The following is a 21,668-nucleotide window of genomic DNA, read 5'->3' on the forward strand; positions in this document are numbered from 1 at the left end:
TACTAAAACAGACTGTGAAGATATGTTGGTGCACAGCGTCATGTGAAGAAGATATGTAGGAACCTTTCTGAACAGAAAGGACAGGGGGGGGTAGGGGCACAGGCAGCAGATTGTAGGGACTCTGTACTGCAGGATCTCTGAAAGTACATTTTCACAGAGAGGGTTATGGAATGGATCACCAGAACCAGTGGTGAAGGACTCCACAGAGACATCCAGGAGGGCATGAGACAAATGGAGAAAAGGTTAAGAGGGCAGGTGAGGATGGAAGGCAACTCAAAATATTCAGATGGTTAAAAAAAGGCGGACTAGATAAACTTATCTCCTTCCACCATCAGGCAAGTCTAATACTGATGTAATACAACTGTCCTCCTCCCATATGTATGTTGATAAAACTTGGGAATCTACCCAGGTGTTATTTATACTCATGACAGAAGAAAGCACATTTATGTGCAAGATACTTGAAACAATGTCTGTTTGAGGATAGGGTAGTAAAACATTTAAAGTTTCCTACTCTATTGCCGTCGAAATTTTGTGCATCAGTTTATTAGAACCAAGCACAGTAGCTGTCTCAATACTTATTTTTTATGTAAAGGGCAGTAGGTTATTACAGTCACATTTCCATGTGAGGGCCAGACTACACTCGAGGAGCAAAAGACAGGTCCTTTCCCTTCTGGTTATATATGCATTAGTGCCTTGTGAATCCCTTAAAAGTTCGATAAAAGCTAAGGCTTTTGCAGGGATAAGAACATGATAAAAACTGATGGTTTAAAAAAAAAGGGCAAATTAAGATGTTACAGTTTACTTTTGGAGTGACTTCCTCTCAAACATCTACAGTAATGGTAAGTGTCTTGCAGACATCTGAACATTACAACTTTTTGGGTGTCTGCATTGTGGCGATCTTAGTTTTTTGAAAGTACAAATAGCATTGATGCATTTAATTACTCACACCTTAGATAATTTAGCATCTGGACTGGAAGCTGGATGGCCTGTGTTTCGCCTTGTCTTCTGTCACATGTATACCAGTGAGCATTGCTTCAATACTTTTATCTTTTACTTTCTAACAGTAGTAATTTTGATTTCTATACTATAACTATGGCTATAAATGTTCTGCTGCTGTATTTACAGTGTGGAAGTCATCCGACTGGGACATAGCTACTTCATCAACTGGGACAGAAAGATGTATTGTGCACGGAAGAATACCCCAGCAGAGGCAAGGACCACAACTCTGAATGAGGAGTTAGGACAGGTGGAGTACATCTTCTCAGACAAAACTGGTACCCTTACTCAAAACATCATGACATTCAACAAGTGCTCTATTAATGGCAAGACTTATGGTATGTGTGGTTATAATGCAGTTTGATAGTTGTGGTCAGCTTGTAACAATGTTGACTTTTTACCCATTTTTTTCACTTTTTATTGAATAAAATTGGAGCATTCACTGCACTTGCAGGCATGTTTTTTTTACAATTCAGGTCCATATTCAGATGAAGCATAGTAATATCTCTTGCTCTTTATAATGTTCTTTCTTTCCTTTTTAAATATTTCCTTAAAATACTTGCTGTACCTCAGAGTAGATAATAGCACATGGAACAACCCCTTGCCATTTCCTTTATATATAGTGACTCCTTCCTTTTCTGTTGGCAGTGCCTTATAAATGTCTCATGGTATCAGTAATTTGGGAGTTATTTTTCTGGGTCTGGTTAAGGCCTTTGACTGCATCCTACATGACAGAACTTCTCTGTAGGTTTGCTATGTATAGTCTACGATAAACTAATTTGAGTTGGTTTAAAAGTTCCGTATATAGCTGGCTGCTCACGGCATTAATCATGCAGTGTCATTGTATACCATTGCTTGTCAGCATTGATGTTCCATAGGGCTTATATCTGGGTGTAATTTTTTATGGTCTTTATAAATTTGTCAGCTTAAACTGACACGTATGAGCAAAATCCTGGTTGCAGATAATCTGATATGAATCTCTCCTAAAAATGGCACCAGCATTGGTTCCTTGCCATTTACGTCTGTCTCGGTCTTTCAAGCTTTGTGTTACATATTACTAATAAAGAAAAAGTTTTTATTGTAAGCAGAAACAAATGTCTAGAAAGTACACAATTTTACAACTGTGAATCGAGGGCTTATATATTTGGCTGTGTGTGGGGAATATGAATCCTTCTACGTCGGAAAGACAGACCGTAAATTGAGGAGAAGGATTTATGAGCATTGTTATGATATTCAGTGTAAAAAAGACTCTAATGCTTTTTATAAGCACAGAAAAACATGTCAGAAAGCATATTTGACTTTCTTTGTACTTGAGCAAGTTAAAAAAAAGAAGTAGGATGGGGGCTATGGGAAGATAAGATTGAATATAGAGAGTTATGGTGGCAATTAACTTTGGAGGCCACCATTCCAGTAGGGCTTAATGATCATATTTCCATAGCCCCCATATTAAAAATGAGAGCTGCTAAATTATAAAGGAAGACATCCCTGCTACTTGTTTTATTCTTATTGTATTTTTAGATAAACTACTAGGGGGTGGAAGAAGCACATGGCAAGGTTTTAGCATAGTCACTTGTTTAATTTACTTTTATCTTTTATAATCTTTACAACTTTAATGTCTTTTACAAAAATAAATATTTTTAAGATATGTAATACCATTCATGGTTTAATGTTGTCACCTGCTTTTACTTTTTACTCTATCTTGTGTACCTTACCAGTCTTTTAAGTAGTGTTTCAAGTACAGTTAGTTATGTAAATAGAGAATTCTCATTGGTGGTGATTTTAATTGGGGAAGTACTGTGAGATATATATACTGGTTGGTTTGATTCAATATTCTGTGTATCTGATGAAGCCTGATTAAATATGACAAAAACGCTGTATTTTGAATTGCGTTTATGCATTTTAAATCACAATAAAACCAGCTTGTGTTTTATTTTCGAGCTGTGCTGATTACTTCCTTTCCATGGTGCCTTGACTGGATTTTGGTTCGTTTCACTGTTGGGTACCAGTTCGAGTTTGCTGGACTTAATTTTGTTTTTTTTTTCCACCCTGTCTTGCCTATTTTCTGTAACCGTCACTTGAAAACATTTATGTTGGTAAAATCTCCTTTCTTTGTTCCCACACTGCCTTAATGAAAGACTGCTTTCTGCTGCATTAACAATTAATATAATAATCTGTATGATGGTTACTATTTTCTGTAAGGGCTTGCATTCGGAGTGTCTGTCTCTCGCACCCCAATTTCATTGTCATCTTTTCCACTTTGATTTATAATTTTCTGTTTGAGTTTTAAAACACCCATTCAAATTTGGTAACCGTAAACCACCTTTTCTATGTGTAAAATCAACTTATCACACTTAACTTTTCTTTTTCCCCCTCCCAAATAAATTCCCTAAGCTATATTTCTCATTTAAAGTTTATCCTCTGCTTGATAAAAGTATGGATGACCTGTATATGGGGCTAAAGGTTTTAAAAACTTCAACTGTTTTTGTCTTACTGTCCATATCTGTAATCAAGCTTCAATGTTTCTTAATTTTTGCATCATATACCACTTAGTTTATTCCCACATATCCGTAGCTACCGTATAATTCATATACCCAAGTAATTAATTTTATGATATCCTTCTGTATCACTGTTGTAGTATTCTTAACTTTAATGATGATCTGCCAGGGATAGCCCAACATCTGGCCAGTATACCAAAGGTTTTAGATCTTGTGTACGCTGTACTCACACGTATGATCCCTGCACAGAAGTAGGGGATAAAGGTGACATACAGATGCAGTTACCTAAAACTTCTTTGCTGCCATTCCAGATGTCATCATCACTCGTCAGTCTGAATGCCCTTTGCTGTGCTGAATATGTAGCCATCAGATAAATGCCCCATTGTGGTCTTTTTTTTTTCTTTTTTTTTTTACTGTTGGTCTTATTTTCCTTTGATTACCTGGAATTCATCATCCAAGAAGGGAAAATGTCATTGTGGGAGGCAGATTCCCCATAAGGATCATCACAAACAATCCCTCTCTTGTTTGGGTGCTTCCCATGGTCATACCTCGTGTAGTATTTGTAAGACATTTGTGTCTAAGGCTGCTAGAAGCCGGTTGTCTTCCCTGGCCATCAGTCTCAAGAACCAGAGGCTTAAACATTTAGCCCAGGGTAGCATGGCCGAATCGATTAACCCTGAGATACTCCTGTTAAGCAAGAAGGTCAGGATATCTCGGCCAAATACTTTAGCTGTCCAGCCTCCACTGGACGTCTCTCTTAAGGCAGATGATAGTTCTCTAGGCCGTCCAGTGTCGACTTATTTCTGTCATGTCCCCGTCAGAGGCTGGCATGGATCTGTCTTTTTGCATGTCCACTAAGGCTTTGCAGGCATCTGCTCTGGACGTTGATGGGGGCACTGCAGTTGATTATCTCAGAGGAACTTAGAAATATTCTGCAGATTCTGGTCAGGGAAAAGGTTCCAGATACTCTAAATGAATACCGTCAGGATTCAGAAACACCAGTACCTCCTGTGTTAGCTGCTTTGTTTAGACACTTTTATATCTGCCTCTAAGACTCTTGATTCTCAGGCCCCTGCTCCAAAGAAACCTGACAGGCTCTGTAAGGTTCCTGAGGATTGTCAATTCCTGTTTACGCGTCCTCCTGCTGATCCTGCCATAGTCATAGTCTTCTCTCATAACCTTCTGCCCTCTGGTAAGGATGGTAGGGCCATGAAGGTAATTGGAAAGAAGGTGTATGCCGTTTCCACTGTTGCCTTTAAGGCTGTCAATTAGCAGACCCACATGACTAGATATGCTCTGGCCTTGATTGCCTAGGCTTGTCAGATTATTTCTTACCGCCCTGATTCTGAAGCAAAATCTTCTGCTCTGTCTAGTTTGGGTTCTACCTCTCTGGTGGCTCATCACTGTCAAGTGCAGTGATGCTGCTGATGCCTCGCTGCTACCCTTGGGTCTGTTATAAGTTGTTACTCTTGGTTTCGCCTGCAGTCTTTATGTGAAGACATTAAGGCCAAGTTGCTGGGTTCTACTTTGGATAACAAAAATCTCTGAGACTGCTGCTGTCGATATGTTTGTCTCCAAGAAAAAGGTAAAGCTGTGCAAGACCTTAAACATATTTTTGTATTCCCTCTCTCTCCCTAAGTTCCAGAGAAACTATCCAACTAGGTCTGCTTTTGTTTGCAGGCAGCCTAGTCAGGCCACTAAAAACAGGAAGGATGGTAGACAAGCTCCTCCTAAGTCTTCTCAGGCTGATGTGGCTCAGAAGCCTCCTTTGTCTGACAAACCTGCTTCACTTTGACACCCCCCCCTCCCCCAAAGCCTTGGCCATGTTCCTTTGTCTCTCCCTTTGTCTTCCAAACTGGCAATTCATCACCTTAGATTCTTGGGTGCTGTCCATTTGTCAAGGTTACTTCATGGTGTGGAAGTTCCTTCCTCCTTTTTCAGGGATTCTTCAGCCTCCTCGAGAGCAACTTCCTTATTTTTCAGGGTTTTTTTGAGTCCCTGGTGGACCAAGGAACTGTGCAGCCTGTCCCTCCTTCCCAAGTAGGAAAAGGTTTTAACTCCATAATGTTCCTAGTTCCTTGAAAAGAGGGCTCTTAATGGCCTATTCTGGATCTCTGATTGCTCAATACCCTTCTCAAGGTTCTTTTTGGATGCTTTCTCTTTAATCTCTGTTTCCTCTGTTTTTGTCCCAGACTTTTCTGGTGTTGAGTCTGAAGGATGCTTAACTTCATATTCCTATTCACCATCTTTTGAGGAAGCTTTTACGTTTCTCTGTTTATTCCTGTTGTTCTTAGTTTTCTGCTTTGCCATTTGGCCTGTCTACCCCAAGGTTATTCACAAAATGCCTAGTTCCTGTGATTGCCTTTTGCAGGCCCCAAGACTTTCAGATAGTTCCTTATTTAGACAATCTATTGATTCAGACACTTTCTCCCAGTTGCCTGTTACAGGCTGTGGAGTTAACCATATCTCTCCTTCAAAGTCTGGGATGCACTATCATCTTCCAAGTCTGTCCTGACTCCCTCTCATGATCTTCTGTATCTGAGCTGCAGGATTCAGATAGTGCCAGTGCTGGCCTCTGTTCCACCTCTAAAGGTTTTGTGCTTGACAACATTCTTTCAGTCTCTTCTTCCTCTGCCTCCCATTCTTGCCAGGGATTTTTTTAGGCCCTTGGATTCACTCTGTTCCAATGCTCCCTCTTGCCAGACTGCATATGTGAAAGCTTCATGGGTACCTAAAGTCATTTTGTCTTCAACATTGCCACCCTCTGGATATTCAGAGCATCTCTTTCTTTGTCTCAAGTGGGAATTTGAGTGGTGGATTCAGTAACTTACCCTCAGCTCAGGTCTACCCTTTGATCTTCCAGTTCCTTCTCAAGAACTGTTCACTGATGCATTAGACATGAGGTGGAGGGCTTCCTGTGGTCACCTGAAAGTTCAAAGTCTCTGCCCCACACACACACACACACACACACATCAGAAGTTAGACATCAACATCAGAGAGATGAGAGTTCTGCTTCGGGCCCTTCAGGCTTTTCACCCCATGCTCTGTCCAGACCCTTTGAAGGTTTGCACAGACAACATTACAGTGATGTAGTATGCCAACAGTCAGGGGGTACAAAGTCTTATCCTCTTTGCAGGCTGGCTCTTCAGGCCTGGGATCTGGCTGTCAGTTATCAGCTAACTCTTCAGGCTATGTATATTTCTTCAGAACACAATTTAGTGGCAGACTCTTTGAGCAGATCCAAAACACAAGCTCACAAATGGATACTTCACAGAGATGTGCTTCTGGACATAGTCCATTGGTGGGGTATTCCAAGGAGTAGATATTTTTGCCTCCCTCTTAACCGGCAGCTCTCTCTCTTCTGTTCCAGAGTGCCATGCCATCTGGCATGGAAGGCAGATGCCCTTTCTTTCTTTTGAAAGGAGATGCTTTTCTATGCCTTTCCCTCCCCTTCCTCTACTTCCAAGAGTCCTGCAGAAGATTCAGCTGGACTCCCCAAATTCTTTCTAGTGACTGCCTTTTGGCCAAAACAGCACTAGCTCCCTGTCTTAATGCATCTAGCCAGGGGCAGTCACCTCAAGTTACCTCACCTGTTGGACCACCTCACACAGGATAAGGGGTCACTCATACATCCTCACTTGTCCACTCTTCAACTGACATTGTGAATGATAGGGTTTTGATCCCTTTTAGGCATCTCTTTTCTGAAGATGCGCTCAGGGTTTTGTAGGAGACAAGAAAACAAGGAGCCAGAAACTCTTCTATGTCCAAATGGAAAAGGTTTTCAGTCTGGTGCCATGCTCTTAGCCAGGGCCGTTTTACAGTGGAGATTCATCTTGCCCTTTTCCATTTGTGTGAGTTGCTCCAGTCTGGCTAGCCCTTTTCTTCTGTAAAGGCTCATTTGTCAGCTATTTCTGCCAGTCTGCCTGTCTGCCCTTGAATCCTCCCCTGGCTTCTCGTTTTGAGGTTTTAAAGGCATCCTGCATCCTAGGTTTCCGAGGAAGCCTATTTCTCCTCCTTGGTACCTCAAATTTGTTTTGGGAAAAATTGACAGAGGCTCCTTTTGAGCCTCAGGTTCAACTTCTTTGCAACACTGTACCTGGAAGACCCTTCCGTTGCTTGCTCTTGCCTCTTTTTGGAGGGTTTCTGAGCTTCAGGTGCTTATGGCTATTCCTCCTTTTTTGGTTTTTCATAGACAGCATGTCTGTTCATACTAATTCTTCTTTCATGCTCATGGTTATTAATGAGTTGCCCCTTAAATCAGGCAGTACAACTCCCTTCCTTTTTCCTTCTCTGCAGTCTTCTAGTCAGAGGGTTTTGCATAGCTTCGATTTACACATACAGCTCAGGTATTTGAATAAAATTAAGACCATCTGCAAGTCTGACCAGTTGTTTTTATTTCTTTTCTTCCCAGGACTTTGGGTTTATCTTTTTCGAAGCCAGCTGGCTCCTCCTGGCTAAGGCCATTTCCTTTTGTTCTTTTTATGGAAATGATCTGTCTACTTCAGTTAGAGCTCATTCCACTAGGTCTTTTGCTCCTTCTGGTGCTTTCATCTAGTGTTTAGACACCAATTTCATACTTGAAGCTGCTACTTACTTGGTCCTCCGTGCATACATTTACTAAACATTATAAATTGGATATGGTTTCTAGATCCAGAGCCAGTTTTGCTAGGGCTATCCTGAATGGATTTGTTGAGTGCTCTTCCCAGCCTACTACCTCCCACTCTTTCTTGAGCTTTTTTACACTCAAAGTTAAGAATACTGTAACAGTGATATAGAAGGACATAGTACAGTTGTGTAAAATCTTACCACAGCAGGTGATGTCCTCCTCTTCACTGTTGCAGTATTTGGTCCCTCCCTCCATCCCCCCTTTTTCTTTTGGGTTTTCATTTAGTTAACCCTCCTGGACAAGGGTCCCCTTTTTCCTTCTGCAGTTTCTCCACTTGGATATGCATAGCCTAGTTTTTGTCCTCTGGACGCTGTTCTCTGCTGGGGACAATTCAGTTCTGAGTAACTGTGTCTGTACATCATCTTTATGCCCTATGTCCTGTGCAGGGAACATACATGTGACTTACAGGGCATACAAGATGTAAAGGTTTTAGTATACGGCCTGAGATGAGGGCTAGTTTTCTAAAGTTAAGGATACTGCAACAGTGAAGAAAAGGTTATCTACTGTTATGGTAACATTTTACACAGCTTAGCTTTCCCCATAAAAATAGGCATTGTAAAAACAATTAATGCATGGGTGCATTGTATCTCAATATAGCTTTTGTTTTATTTTTGTTTGTTTATATTCAGAAAAGACTTGAATCTATCTGAAAATATTCCACAATACTGAACTGTCATTTTGTGGATTTATCAAGCACAAAGTAATACTTGCAAATAAGAGTAATTTCTCTGCCACACCGGTTATATCCATGCATGTGATTCTAGTGGCTATAAAGATGAAGCAAATAGCAGAAGGGAAAGAGGACATTCCTTTCTTTTTCCTTTGCTCAAACACAGCTGCTTGGGGAGGAACCTTCACATATTAATTCCTGCCTCTTACCATTCATACATTCTCCTTATTAATGCCATTTTGTATCAGGGCGTGCAAATACCACCATTGCCGTAACCATAAAACCACAGTTAACAGTACTGAATGCTTTCTCTGCATCAAGTCTCACTAGCAGTATAGCAGTATTTTCTAATACTCTGCTTCTCTTTGGATCGTCATTGTTAAGTTAATGATTTCAAATGTATGCCTGCTCTCCACAAAACCACATCTTTCAATATGTATCAAATTTACCATCTTTGCCTTTGTCTTATGTAATGTAGACAATACACTTGATCATAATTTAAAATTGGAATGTGTCTATGAAGCCATATCTGAAGGGTCTTTCCCCTCTTTCAGCAATTTTATCCCCATTGCTTTCTTCAGAAATCAATATTGGTACCACCACTCCCCCATCAACTTTAAGATATTCTTGAACAAAGCCTTTTTCCACTTAGCTTCCATATTTCCACAGAAGTATCATCTGTCTGTTGGAGACGTCCATGCTGCTTGATTGTACATCACTATTTTTTTCCATATTTTTCTTGTCTTAACTATGAGTTGTTGGATCTCATTTGTCTAACCTTGGCAGAACTAAGTCTTCTGTTTGTGCTTTTGGTTTCCCCATTCCTCTGCTTTATATAAATGTTCAGAAAAAAAATCCAAATTATCTGTAATACCTCTGCAGCATCTCTTTTTTGTCCTAAGCCCACTGATTTTAACTACAATTCTACTTTCTGTTGCCTAAGTTGACATGCTAAATGTTTTTGAGTTTTGCAGTTATGTAAAAAAAATAGTTGCTTAACAGTAGTTTCTAAAGTCATGCATATTGTCTAAATAGCTCTTTAGTTTTCATTTAGCACTCTGCAGTTGCTGTTACTCTTGTATGATAAGTTTCCCTCTTCATGTTCTTAATATCACTGTAGTAGTATTCCCTACAAGTAGGACTTATCTGCAAAGATACCTTTTTAAAACAGTTGTTAAATTATCACTCAAGACATAGAGAAACGTACATTAAGAGGAATGAAAACAAACCATATTAACATTTTCCCATTGAGGTGCATAATAAATAGCATACCTTTTCTTTCTTTGTGACTATCATCAGTCTGACATTACATAATTTACTAAATTTCTGCCTTCCCTTAAACCTCACTCCTCCCAAACATTATTCTGCATGTATTATTCCCTCAGTTTCCATTTACATTGATATAATTTGCTCCTTTTCTAAAGATTCGTCTTCCATTCTTTTAACTCGTTTATACTATTTAATATCTGAAATGCAGCTGGTTTAGACCTTGGTTTCCATTTTCTAAAGTTGCTTGATGTCCTTCAAGAATGCAACTGCAGTCCTGACATATGGGTTGTCCTGCCTCAGGCAGCCCTTCGGTCGGCCGGATTCCAAAGTCTGGGTCCGGCGTCGGCTGATGTCGCCTCGTCCCTGACGTCAGAGCGGCTGGGGTATAAAAGCATCAGCCGACGCCATCTTCTTCAGTCTTTCTTGCCGCGCAGTGCCCGAAGCAGAAGCAGTTCGCAAGTGCCGGTTGGCCAGCTCCTGTGTTTTCAGATCCAAAGTCATCAAAAAGCTAAGTACCCCGTTGGGGAACCTTTTCTTGCCTCAGCCGATGTCAGATAAAGCTGCAAAAGTTAATAATTGCTTGTCTTGTGGTGAACAAATACCTCATAAGGACTTCCATTCTTACTGCCTTCCCTGCCTCGGCCCAGACCATGACGTCTCGGCCTGTGCTTGCTTCAATAAGCTCACACTTAGGCGCCGGGCAGAATTTGCTGAAGACTTTTTTGGGGAAAATTACTCCTATATCTTGCTGTCGGAACTACCGACAGCACATATTTCCAAAAAACGGAAGGACCGGGACCGACATTCGCGGCCCGCGACTTCCACCGACACCACGCTAAAGCCTACCATGAGTGCATTGATCTCTTCGGAGGCGGTAATTTAACCGCTCCAGGCCGACGACACCACTTTACCGCACACTTCGGTCCCGGAGGCTACCCCAGTGCCGGTTGTTGATTTTCCTCCTGAAACCGAAGCCCAAGATTTGCCTGACACCATACCGATGGACAAAGTTACTCCAGCACGTGGGGCAGCTAGGCCTCCTGTGTCTGTCCATCAAGGCCTACACACGTGCTAAAGCTGCCAGCCAGGCTAAGTCTCACCCTCCTAAATCCTTTTCACAGGGTCCCACTTCTGATAAACAGATCATGACTGTAGCTGCAGATCTAATTTCTTTAATCAGGGACTCTCAGGCTCATCCAGACAGAGGTTCTCAGCCGCCTTTAGGCAAAAGGCCTAGGGTTGAGCAGGCAGATACCCTTTCCTCAGATGAAGCCTCTGGTGAGTCAGGCCTTTCAGATTCCCAGGAAGAATCCTTCCCGGCCTACGTGGATTCTGATGCTGATGAATCCATTCCCTCTGCCTCTCCTCCTGAGGATATTTCTTTCGGGGAAATTCTCCACTCCATGAGAGAGCATTTTCAGTGGCAGGGCCAGGATTTCTCCGACTCCAGGAAAAGGCTTTGGACTTTCCTTAAGTTACCCCAGCACAGGCCTTTAGCTATACCCCCAGTGTTAGATGTATTGGATGATGTGTTCTCAGACTCCATTACTTCTCCTGATTCTCTCCCTCCTGCTCCTGTCAAGCCAGACCGATATTACAGGGTTCCTGAAACTCATAAACATCTCTTTAAGGCCCACTCTGTTGATCTAGAAACTATTTCTCAGGGGCCCAAAGGAGTGGCCACTTCCACGGCCAAAAATCCTTTGCCCGCAGACAGGGAATCTAGGTCCCTGGAGAGGTGGGGTAAAAAAGTTTATACCTCATCCACCCTTGCCACGAGGGCACTTAACTGTCTTTTTCATATGTTTCAGTATCAGGATTTCTTGATGGATGATTTGCAGAAAAAGTTAGCCTTTCCTGAGCCTTTAGATAGAAAGGCCTTGCAGGATTTGGTTCATGATACTCAGCAGGTTAGCAATCATTTTTTTCAGTGTGGTTATGATGCATTGGAAGCTTCATGTAGGGCAGCTATGACAGGGGCCATCATACGTAGACATGCTTGGTTAAAAGAACAGACATTGCCAGATCATGTTAAAGTAAAGCTTCTAGATGCACCTCTGGAAAAAGACAAGCTATTTGGTGCTAATGCACAGGGTGTGTTGAAATCAATTTAGGAAAAGGCTAAATCAGTACAAACAGTCAAAGATTTCCTCCAGGTTCAGCCACCAAGGTTCAGTAGGAATTGGCCTTTGAAGAATTGGTCCTTTCCAGACACTGACAAGTTCCAAAGGGGAAAAAACAGGCGTGCTCGAGGTAGAGGGCAATACCGAGGCTCCTACAGGGGCCACCAATGGCAACCAACTAATCAGAGAAGTGGTGCAGGGACTTCTACTGCTCCACAGGAACAATCACAATGACTTGACTTTGACACCACCGACCAAGGCTCAAAAAGAAGCACCTTTAGGCAGAAAATTATCTTTATTTTCAAAACATTGGCACGTTTTTACAAAGGACAAATGGATTTTGGACATAATAGACAAAGGTTACAGGTTCCACTTCCATACCTTACCAACAAGACAAGGCATGCCAAACCTGCCACAAACTCAAAGGGCACAGGCACTCATACAAGTTTCAAAGCTGCTACAAATCAAAGCAATAGAAAAGGTTCCTCCTCAGGAACAAGGCCAGGGATTCTACTCAAGACTGTTCCTTGTTCCAAGAAAAGAAAAGCAATGGAGACCTATACTGGACTTGTCCGCTCTAAACACTTTTCTCATTGTGCCAGAATTCAAAATGCTGACGTTACAACAACTTCTTCCCATGCTGGGCAAGGGGTCTTGGCTGGTTACTCTGGACCTCAAGGAGGCATACCTGCATGTCCCAATCAGACACAGCTGCAGAAGATACCTCCGATTTCTTGCAGGGTCAGAGCATTATCAATTCTCAGCATTGCCTTTTGGCTTATCTACTGTGCCCAGAGTATTTACGAAATGCCTGGCATCAGTAATTGCACATTGCAGACTTCAGGGGATACAAATATATCCTTACCTGGACGACTGCCTTATACAAGCGGACAGCAAGCAAGCCTTGATAATAAACTTGGACTATGTCATTCACTTACTACAGGCTTTGGGATACACAGTCAACATTCAAAAATCAAGACTACTGCCATCCCAACAAATAATTTTTCTAGGAGCCAAACTGGACACAAACTCACAAATGGCTTTCCTCACAGAAGAGAAACAAGAACAATTACCAGATTACTTCAGAAGCCTAGCAAAGCACACCCAGATGACTGCAAGGAAAATCCTGCAGGCCCTGGGTTTCATGGCATCTTGCATTCTTCTGATTCCACTGGCAAGACTGCACATGAGAAAACTACAATGGTACCTAAAAAGTTTATGGTCTCAGCACAGCCACAACTTAGAAGCAATTATTCCACTCATTCCATGTCTACAAAAGGAATTTTTGTGGTGGGCACAAGCAAGCCAGCTAAACAAAGGCATGTCTTTCAACAAACCTCAAGCAAGCCAAACCATTACAACAGACGCCTCAGATCATGGATGAGGGGTGCACATGGAGGGCAGATGCATTCAAGGGCAATGCACACCCCGAGAATTGCATCTGCACATCAATCAAAAAGAGATGTTGGCAGTAATTCATGCAATCGAGGCCTTCGGAAAATTTCTTCATTAAGGTCATCTGCTAATAAAGACAGACAACACCACTGTTATGTGGTACATAAACAGGGAGGCACCCATTCTTACCCCCTCTGCAGACTAACAATGACTCTTTGGGAAAAGTCCCTGAAACTGAACATACAGTTGCAATACCAGTTTGTCCCAGGCAACGACAATGTTCTGGCGGACAGTCTAAGCAGAAACATTATGGACCCGCACGAATGGATGTTGCATCCAGACATTTTTTTACAAATAACTCATGCATGGGGAAGGCCGGACATAGATCTCTCTGCCTCACACCTCAATCATCATCTGAAGAAGTTCTACTCAAGGACACACCATCCTCAAGCCTGGAGAATGGATGCTCTCTCCTTCAGCTGGAATTCTCTAACAATCTATGCATTTCCGCCTCTACCATTAATGGCCAAGGTGTTACTGAAGATCAAAGCAGAACAACCGAAAGGCATTTTGATAGCTCCAGACTGGCCAAGACAGCACTGGTATCCATTACTAAGGAGCATAACTCGCACCAAGCCGTGGCTCCTGCCTCAATGGCCTCTGCTTATAACTCAGCACAATTACAGGACTGTACATCCCAACCTGCAAACATTGCAACTGGCAGCTTGGAGGGTTCCATGACTTCTCCCCATATCTCTCTCTCCAAAAAAGTTCAAGAGATCTTACTGGAAGCACGCAGGCCTTCCACCAGAAAAACTTATTCAGCCAAATGGAAGAGATTCAACATCTGGAATGCCAACAAGGGTCAGGATGCATCAGTAATGAGCATCCCACAGATACTAGAATACTTGGCAGAAATGCTTCACAATGGCCTTTCATATTCTTCCATCAAAATACACGCTTCAGCAATTTCAGCAAAATACAACTGTGATCCACCTGTGTTTTCACATCCTTTGTTAAGACAGTTTCTAAGAGGGATAAAGAATATTAAACCTCCAAGAAAACCACCAGTGCCTGCATGGGACCTCAACTTCGTCTTGGAAAAATTAACTCTTCCTCCTTTTGAGCCAGCAGCATCTTCAGAATTGCAATTTCTCTCCTGGAAAACAGTTTTCCTGTTGGCAATTACTTCAGCAAGAAGAGTCTCGGAGATACAGGCCCTCATGGCAGTACCTCCATTTCTCATTTTCCATCAGGACAGAGTCTCTTTAAGAACCAATCCTTCATTCATGCCAAAAGTGATATCCAGGGTTTCTCTAAATCAAGCAATTCACCTGCCTACTTTCTTTCCCAATCCTCAAAATAAAGGAGAAAAGCTTCTGCACACTTTGGACATACACAGGCAATTGCGCTACTACTTGGACAGAACAAAGGCCAACAGAAAGTCTGACCAGCTATTTGTAGCTTACGCTGCTGGAGTACAAGGAAAGGCAATTTCCAAACAATTTCAAAATGGATTGGAAACTGCATCAGATTCTGCTATTCTTTCCATGGAAAAGGTGTGCCAGACAATATCAGGCCACACTCCACCAGGGCTACAGCCACCTCCACAGCCTTTCTAAGAGGGGTGGCTACAAAGGACATTTTAGAAGCTGCTACATGGAGCTCCGTGCATACATTTTCCAAACATTACAACCTGCCTTTATATTCCAGATCCCGAGCAGGCTTTGCTTCTGCAGTCCTGCAGGGCATTTTAGCTACACCATCCTTATCTTAGATCCTACCACCACCAGCTTGGCTATGGTATTCAACCCATATGTCAGGACTGCAGTTGCATTCTTGAAGGACATAGTACAGTTTTGTACCTACCATAAATGTATATGTCCAATAGATATGCAACTGCAGTCAGGTTTTCCCTCCCTCCTACCCCTCTGTATTTCTCATTTTTAGGGTCCACTCCCCCTTTTACAAATTAGCTGGGGATATCTGTTATGGTGTATCTGTTTATTACTATTGTGCATGTCTGGAATTTTTATCCATTCTCTAAATTTAGCCTTCCTTGGAGGGCACCTGGCATCTGGGGCAAGAAACACTGAAGAAGATGGCGTCGGCTGATGCTTTTATACCCCAGCCGCTCTGACGTCAGGGAAGAGGCGACATCATCCGACGCCGGACCCAGACTTTGGAATCTGGCCGACCGAAGGGCTGCCTGAGGCAGGACGACCCATATGTCAGGACTGCAGTTGCATATCTATCGGGCATCTACATTTATGGTAGGTACAAAACTGTACTTTTTGGCAGCCAAAATAATTAAGATTAATAAGGCTTTACTGTGTAGGCAATTCAGGTACTATCTCCCAGCTCAAACACATCATTTCCTAAGTTGCAGCCATTTGCTAACCCAATATTTCTGACAGAATACTCTGTAGAGAATTTTTAATATCTGCTAACCCAGTACACTCCCAAAACATGTATTCCCAGTTAACTTTTTATTCCCCATTACACCTCCAACGTTTGCCTGTGGAAAAACTTTTTGAAGTGTATATGGAGTATAATATATATATACAAACACTTCCAAGTAAAGATACTTAACGTTCTGGATTTTACTTACTTACTTGGGAGCAAGATGTATGTCCTGTTGTAAATTGCTTTCCCAGTCTCTCTTCTCAATCCTTTCTAACATCTTCTGATTGATTCTTGTAGTTGTCATGTGATATTTTGCATGTCATACAAATTGACCCTTTTTTAACAGCAGCTTCTGTTTTAGATTCAGTTAAAAACTCTGCCAGAGCAGGTCATCACGAACAGACACAAGTTCCTCTTTTGAGCTGTAGCAGAGATTTTTTTTGTGAGTTAATTCAACTTTTATGATCTTCTTAAAAATAACTATCCTCCCTGTTAGTTTTTTGCAGAGCGTTAGGACCTTTTTGCTAATGTCTTCCTACTGTTTTGATGAATAGCAAATCCTTGTTACCATTGCTGGTATTTTTCTTTGCTTATTCTTTTAGTGATAGGCTATCTCTTTAGATTTCCATTGGTGGTAAGTAAAATCTTTTTGCAAGATTTTCTATATTTAAAACAAAACAACTTTTTTTTTTTACTTGGTTTTCCTCTGTTTAGTTGTTCGCCGTGTCAGATAAACTGATAGGGTTTTAAAAAATACCCTACTTGTGGGCATAAAATCCCTAATTCAGATGCCCACAGGAGTGCGTGTACAGTCTTTGAGCCGGACCCTTGGACACTGCATGTACCATATGTTCCCACCTTTAATCCAAGAGTCTCGGCAGATAGACGAAATAAGTTAATTCTGAAGGGTCTTCTCCCTGCTGCATCTTCTTCTGGGGCTCAAACCCCCCTCCAAAACTAGCAAGTCAGCTCCTTTGGAGCATAGAAAATTCTCCTCGGGGAAGTCACCTAGTTCTTGGTCAGAGCCGCCGTCCAAGAACAGAAAAATTTCAAATCTGACATTGTTGGATCCAAGGACCCAATCCTTGACTCTGAAACCTTCAGATCCAGAGGCTTCAGCTCCTATCATTATTTTAGTAAGCCCTACAACACCACCCTTGGATCGGAAGCCTAGTACTTCTCACAGGAGCCTTACTCCGAAATATGTCATGAAGCCTATATCACCCACCCTACGTTCTCCATTGCTTCAAACATTGTGGGCCACTATCCACTACTTCCTCTAAGTCCTCCAAATGTTTATCGAAAGCAGATGTGGATAGGATGACATGAAAATTCCTCAGAGCTCAGATCCAGATTGGGGTCTTACTAACTCCGTCCTCCATCAGATCCGTGAGTCTTCCTGTGACGTCCATAGCTATTGCATCTCCTTCTACTATCTGTCCGGTGGTTACGGTGTCCCAGGATCTAAAATCCACAAGAAAGTCCAGCATCGGATCCAAAGAAAATTTCTTATTTGACTCGACTATATCCCTGACTAGTTCTGCTCCAATACCCTTGGATTAGAATGGGTCCTGAATTCGAAGTGTTGGCATCTGATCCGAGGGGCTGGGATCAACTCCGATGTCTGATCCATCCTTCCCTCTCGGAGCCTCGGCCCTGGACAGTTTGGGTCCTGTTCCATCCTCAAGGCATGGATCTGAGAGTGACTGAGACCTAGTTTTACTGGGAATTTTTGCTCCAAGAAGGCTGGTTGAAGCCTCTCTGGGTCCGTCAGCCTTTGAGGTTGTGGAAATGGCCTTCTCTCTTTCTATCCAGAGAGCTGCCTTTTCATTTTTTGGATCCAACCCCCTTTCCCTTTTCTTCTCCAAGCTCTGAGTTGGTCAGACCTTCTCTGCACAGACAGACAGTTCCAATAAGTGTCCAATTGGTTCTGATAGAAGAACTTACCCTCTCTTCTGGCATCTCCCCTGAACACCCCACAGAGGAGGTACATCAGTAGAGAATATGTAAAAGGAGACACATTGACTCCCCAATGGAGTCACTCATGGTGGATACTGATTTTGATGAAGAAGGGTTCCCCCAGATTATGATCAGATGACATCTCCTTCGGAGATATTTTAGAGATCCTCAAACAAAAATGTGGCTGGTCTTCCTGCAGGGCTTGGAAGGAACTGGATACTGTCAAACCTGTTCTCTAGAGACCTGACAAGTTCTTAGCCTCACAGAAAGACAGACCCCACTGGAGCAAAGGAGTCCTGGTTGATGCTATGGTGGTGGTGCCAGCCACCAAGAAAGAGCTAGCAGAACAGAGCTCTTCTATTCATCTGCCAAACAGGGAGTCTAGGGCGCTGGACAGATTTGGAAAGCAAAGTCTTTGCCTTGGCAACCTTTGCACTGAGGTCTCTTTGTTACCTTGCACACTTCACGAGGCTTCAGAAAGATTTGACCAAAAAGCTTTCAAAGTCCTGTCTGCAGAGGACTTCAAAAGAATGTCCTCACAGCTGGCCATGCTTTTGTCTATCTCAAACACTTCATTGAGGTTGATCTCTCACAGCTGAAGGCACCTCATGAGTAGCTGGTTCAGGCATTGCCTTTAAGGACATAGTTGGATGCAGCTGTGACTTTGCAGAGCCATTTAAGATGTCATTTATCAACTCCCCATTCAATGGAAGATCCTTATTTGGGCTGTCACTATAAAAGAGACACTTACCCGCAGTGAACAAGATGGAAAGACCTTGTCTGCTGTGGGAATCAAATTCTCTACCCTCTCAACGGACCTTTTCCAGGAATCAGAGGTGGTAAGAAAATTTGGTTCTGAAAATCGCAGGGACCTTTCCAAGATCTGCACGGGCAAAATCCCTTCAGAGGAGGAAATTCTAATCGGAGATGCCACCCTAGAGGCACAAGAGATCTGCAGAACCATGGATTCTGTGATTCCTTTTCAGACAGACCTTTTCAGCGCTGCCTGACTGTTCCACTCTGGTGGCAGTCAGAGGGCCAATATCCCTGCACCCAGAAGCCTGGGCAAATAACAAAAGGTACCTCGGTGCTAAAAGTCATGTTTAGAGGTTATTTCATTCCATTTTTCCAAACCCACTTCACAAAAAGAAAGAACTTAATGATCCACTCAGTCAGAGGAAGGGAGCAGCGCAAGAAATTCAAAAATCTGCTAGGAATGATCCAGTAGGTCCCACCAGACCAAATATGATTTGGAACTTGCACTTCTTTTTAGTGTCCAAGAAACCAGGGGACTTAAGACCAATCTTGGATATAAGCAATTTAAATCAGTATGTAAAGAAGTCAAAATTCCAAATGCTCATGGTACAGTCTATCCTACCTTTCCTTCACAAGGATGATTGGATGTCCTGGAAAGATCTTCAGGATGTTTACTATCACATCAAAATAGACAAGAACTCTAGAAGACATTTACACTTTCAGCTGAGAGCCAGTCACTACCAATTCAGAGCACTGCCCTTTGAACTCACCACACCCACCAGAGTATTTACCAAATGTATGGCAGTGCTGGCTGCTCACTTGAGACTCTAAAAAAGATTCAGAGTGTTTCTATGTCTGGATGACTGCCCCCTCCAAGCATCTTCTATGTTCCAGGGACTATCTGCTCCATATTTATCATTCACTGGGGATAACAGTAAATTATGCCAAGTCAAAACTGACACCAGTCCAGAACCTGAAGTTCATTGGTACAGTTTTGGATACAAAAGCACAAATAACTCCATTACCACTTCATTGCATATCCACCATCAAAAATCAGGTTCATCTACTTATTTCCCATCCATGTCCTCCTCCAGCAAGATCAGTTCTTCGAGTAGTATGTTCTATGGCAGCTGCTGTTGTACTACTACCCTTGACATGTTTCTTTGTGTGTCCTTCAGTGGACTCTAGCTGTTCAGTGGTCCATTTTACGACAACTATCCTTTCCAGTCAGGCTAACTTGAATTTGCAAATGATACATTCACTGGTGGATTCAGTTGGACAACAATTATTTCCTTTTATTTTGCCATCTCCATTGGCCGTGGTGACCATAGATGCTCCCCAACTGGGGTGGGGGTGGGGCATTTCCTGGAAAGGATGTTCCAAGGCATGTGGTCCCTCCAAGAGACCAGTCTACATATCAGCATACTAGAGATGACAGCAGTCCTACTAGTGTTGCAGGCTTTTCAAGATGCTCTCCCTTTGGGAACTTTTGCAATTCAGACCAAGAGCTTTTTGGTGGTTTGGTACATCAACAAACAAGAAGGAACCTGATCACAGAGAGGCCATAAGAATGTGGGAAAGAGCAATCTCATCAGACTGCTTTCTAGTTGCAATGCCACATCCCAGGGAAAACAAACGTGTTAGCGGACAAATTAAGTAGATCCATCTTGATGCTTCACAAGTGGTTTCTCAACCAATCTATGGCATTCAGGATCTTCCATCATTGCAGCCAACATTGCTGCAACAGTTTTGTGTCTCCCTACAACAAATGCAGCAGGGAATGCTCTTTAATCCCCCTCAGGGTGAGTCACCAAGAGATTATCTAGTCTGCGCTTGGCCCCCTGGTCTCCTTTATGCTTATTCCCCTCTTCCCTTCACACCAAAATTTCTGCAGAAAGCAAGGCAGCTAAAGAGCTCAGTCATCCTCATTGCCCCCTTTTGTTCTCGACAGGTATGATTCCCCTTCCTATGGTCTCACCTTCGTTATCCTCCATTAATACTCAAGCCAACTCTGGGTCTCCTGTCTCACCCATCAGGGATCCAGCAGCCCAGTATCCAGGTCCTCAAACTAACCAGATAGTTTCTCCACTTCCAGTAAAGGTTAGATAGCCCAGTCTTTCTTCTCCCATATGTACCATTCTGTTGGCTTTACAAAAAGAGTCTACTAATAAAGTTTTTATAAGAGCAAGTGAAAAGGAGTCTCCCTTTTGGTGTTACAATGAGCTTGATCCTTTATCTGCTCCAGTTTCTGCAGTACTTCAATTTTTAGCTACCCTTTTTAAAGAAGGGACTAGTTTTTCTGCCTTTAAGTTACAGTTAGCAGCTGTTTCTGATTTCCACACAGGAGACAGAAATTTTTCCTTGGCTTCATCTAAATTATGTAAAGCATTCCTAAAGGGTATTTTTCTTCCCAGACCACCTATAAAGGATCTTTCACCTACCTGGGATCTCACACTTGTACTACAGGGTCCAACTCCGAAACCTTCAGCTAACACTGATTTAAAATTTATTTCATGGAAAACAGTCTTAGTAGACATTACTTTTGCTGAGAGGATATCTGAACTCCAGTCTCCCTCCTCAAAACTCCTTTATATCATTTTGCATAAAGATAGGGCTACCTTACTGGCAAACCCTTCTTTTCTTCCCAAAGTGGCCTCTGAAAATAACATCACTCAGTCTATTCATTTATCAGTCTTTACAAAATTTTCAAACAAAGCAGAGTACATGCTTCATCTCCTTCATGTACACAGGCAATTATGATTTTATGTCACCGGACAGTACACTGTAGAAAATCAGATTAACTATTTGTTTCCTTTTTAGCAAAAGACAAGAATTACCAGTATCTAAGATCACTTTAGCAAAGTGGATTACAGACTATATTTCTTGGATTTATTTTCAACACGACATGGCATTAACCAAACCTTCTAAAGCTC

At 42.2% G+C, this 21,668-nt stretch overlaps 1 protein-coding gene across 1 annotated transcript in view; it reads left to right on the plus strand.

The window, feature by feature from the left end:
* The window catches only part of ATP8B2 (ATPase phospholipid transporting 8B2), a gene marked incomplete in the record, with an annotated part of 2,601,455 nt that overhangs the window by 1,341,293 nt on the left and 1,238,494 nt on the right, over positions 1-21,668 (plus strand). The window contains 1 exon segment of the mRNA XM_044080643.1: positions 1,126-1,334. Within this exon segment, the coding sequence (XP_043936578.1) occupies positions 1,126-1,334 (209 nt within the window).

Source organism: Protopterus annectens, chromosome 8.part0, assembly GCF_019279795.1.
Source record: "Protopterus annectens isolate FY-2018-M chromosome 8.part0, PAN1.0, whole genome shotgun sequence".
Lineage (NCBI taxonomy): Eukaryota > Metazoa > Chordata > Ceratodontiformes > Protopteridae > Protopterus > Protopterus annectens.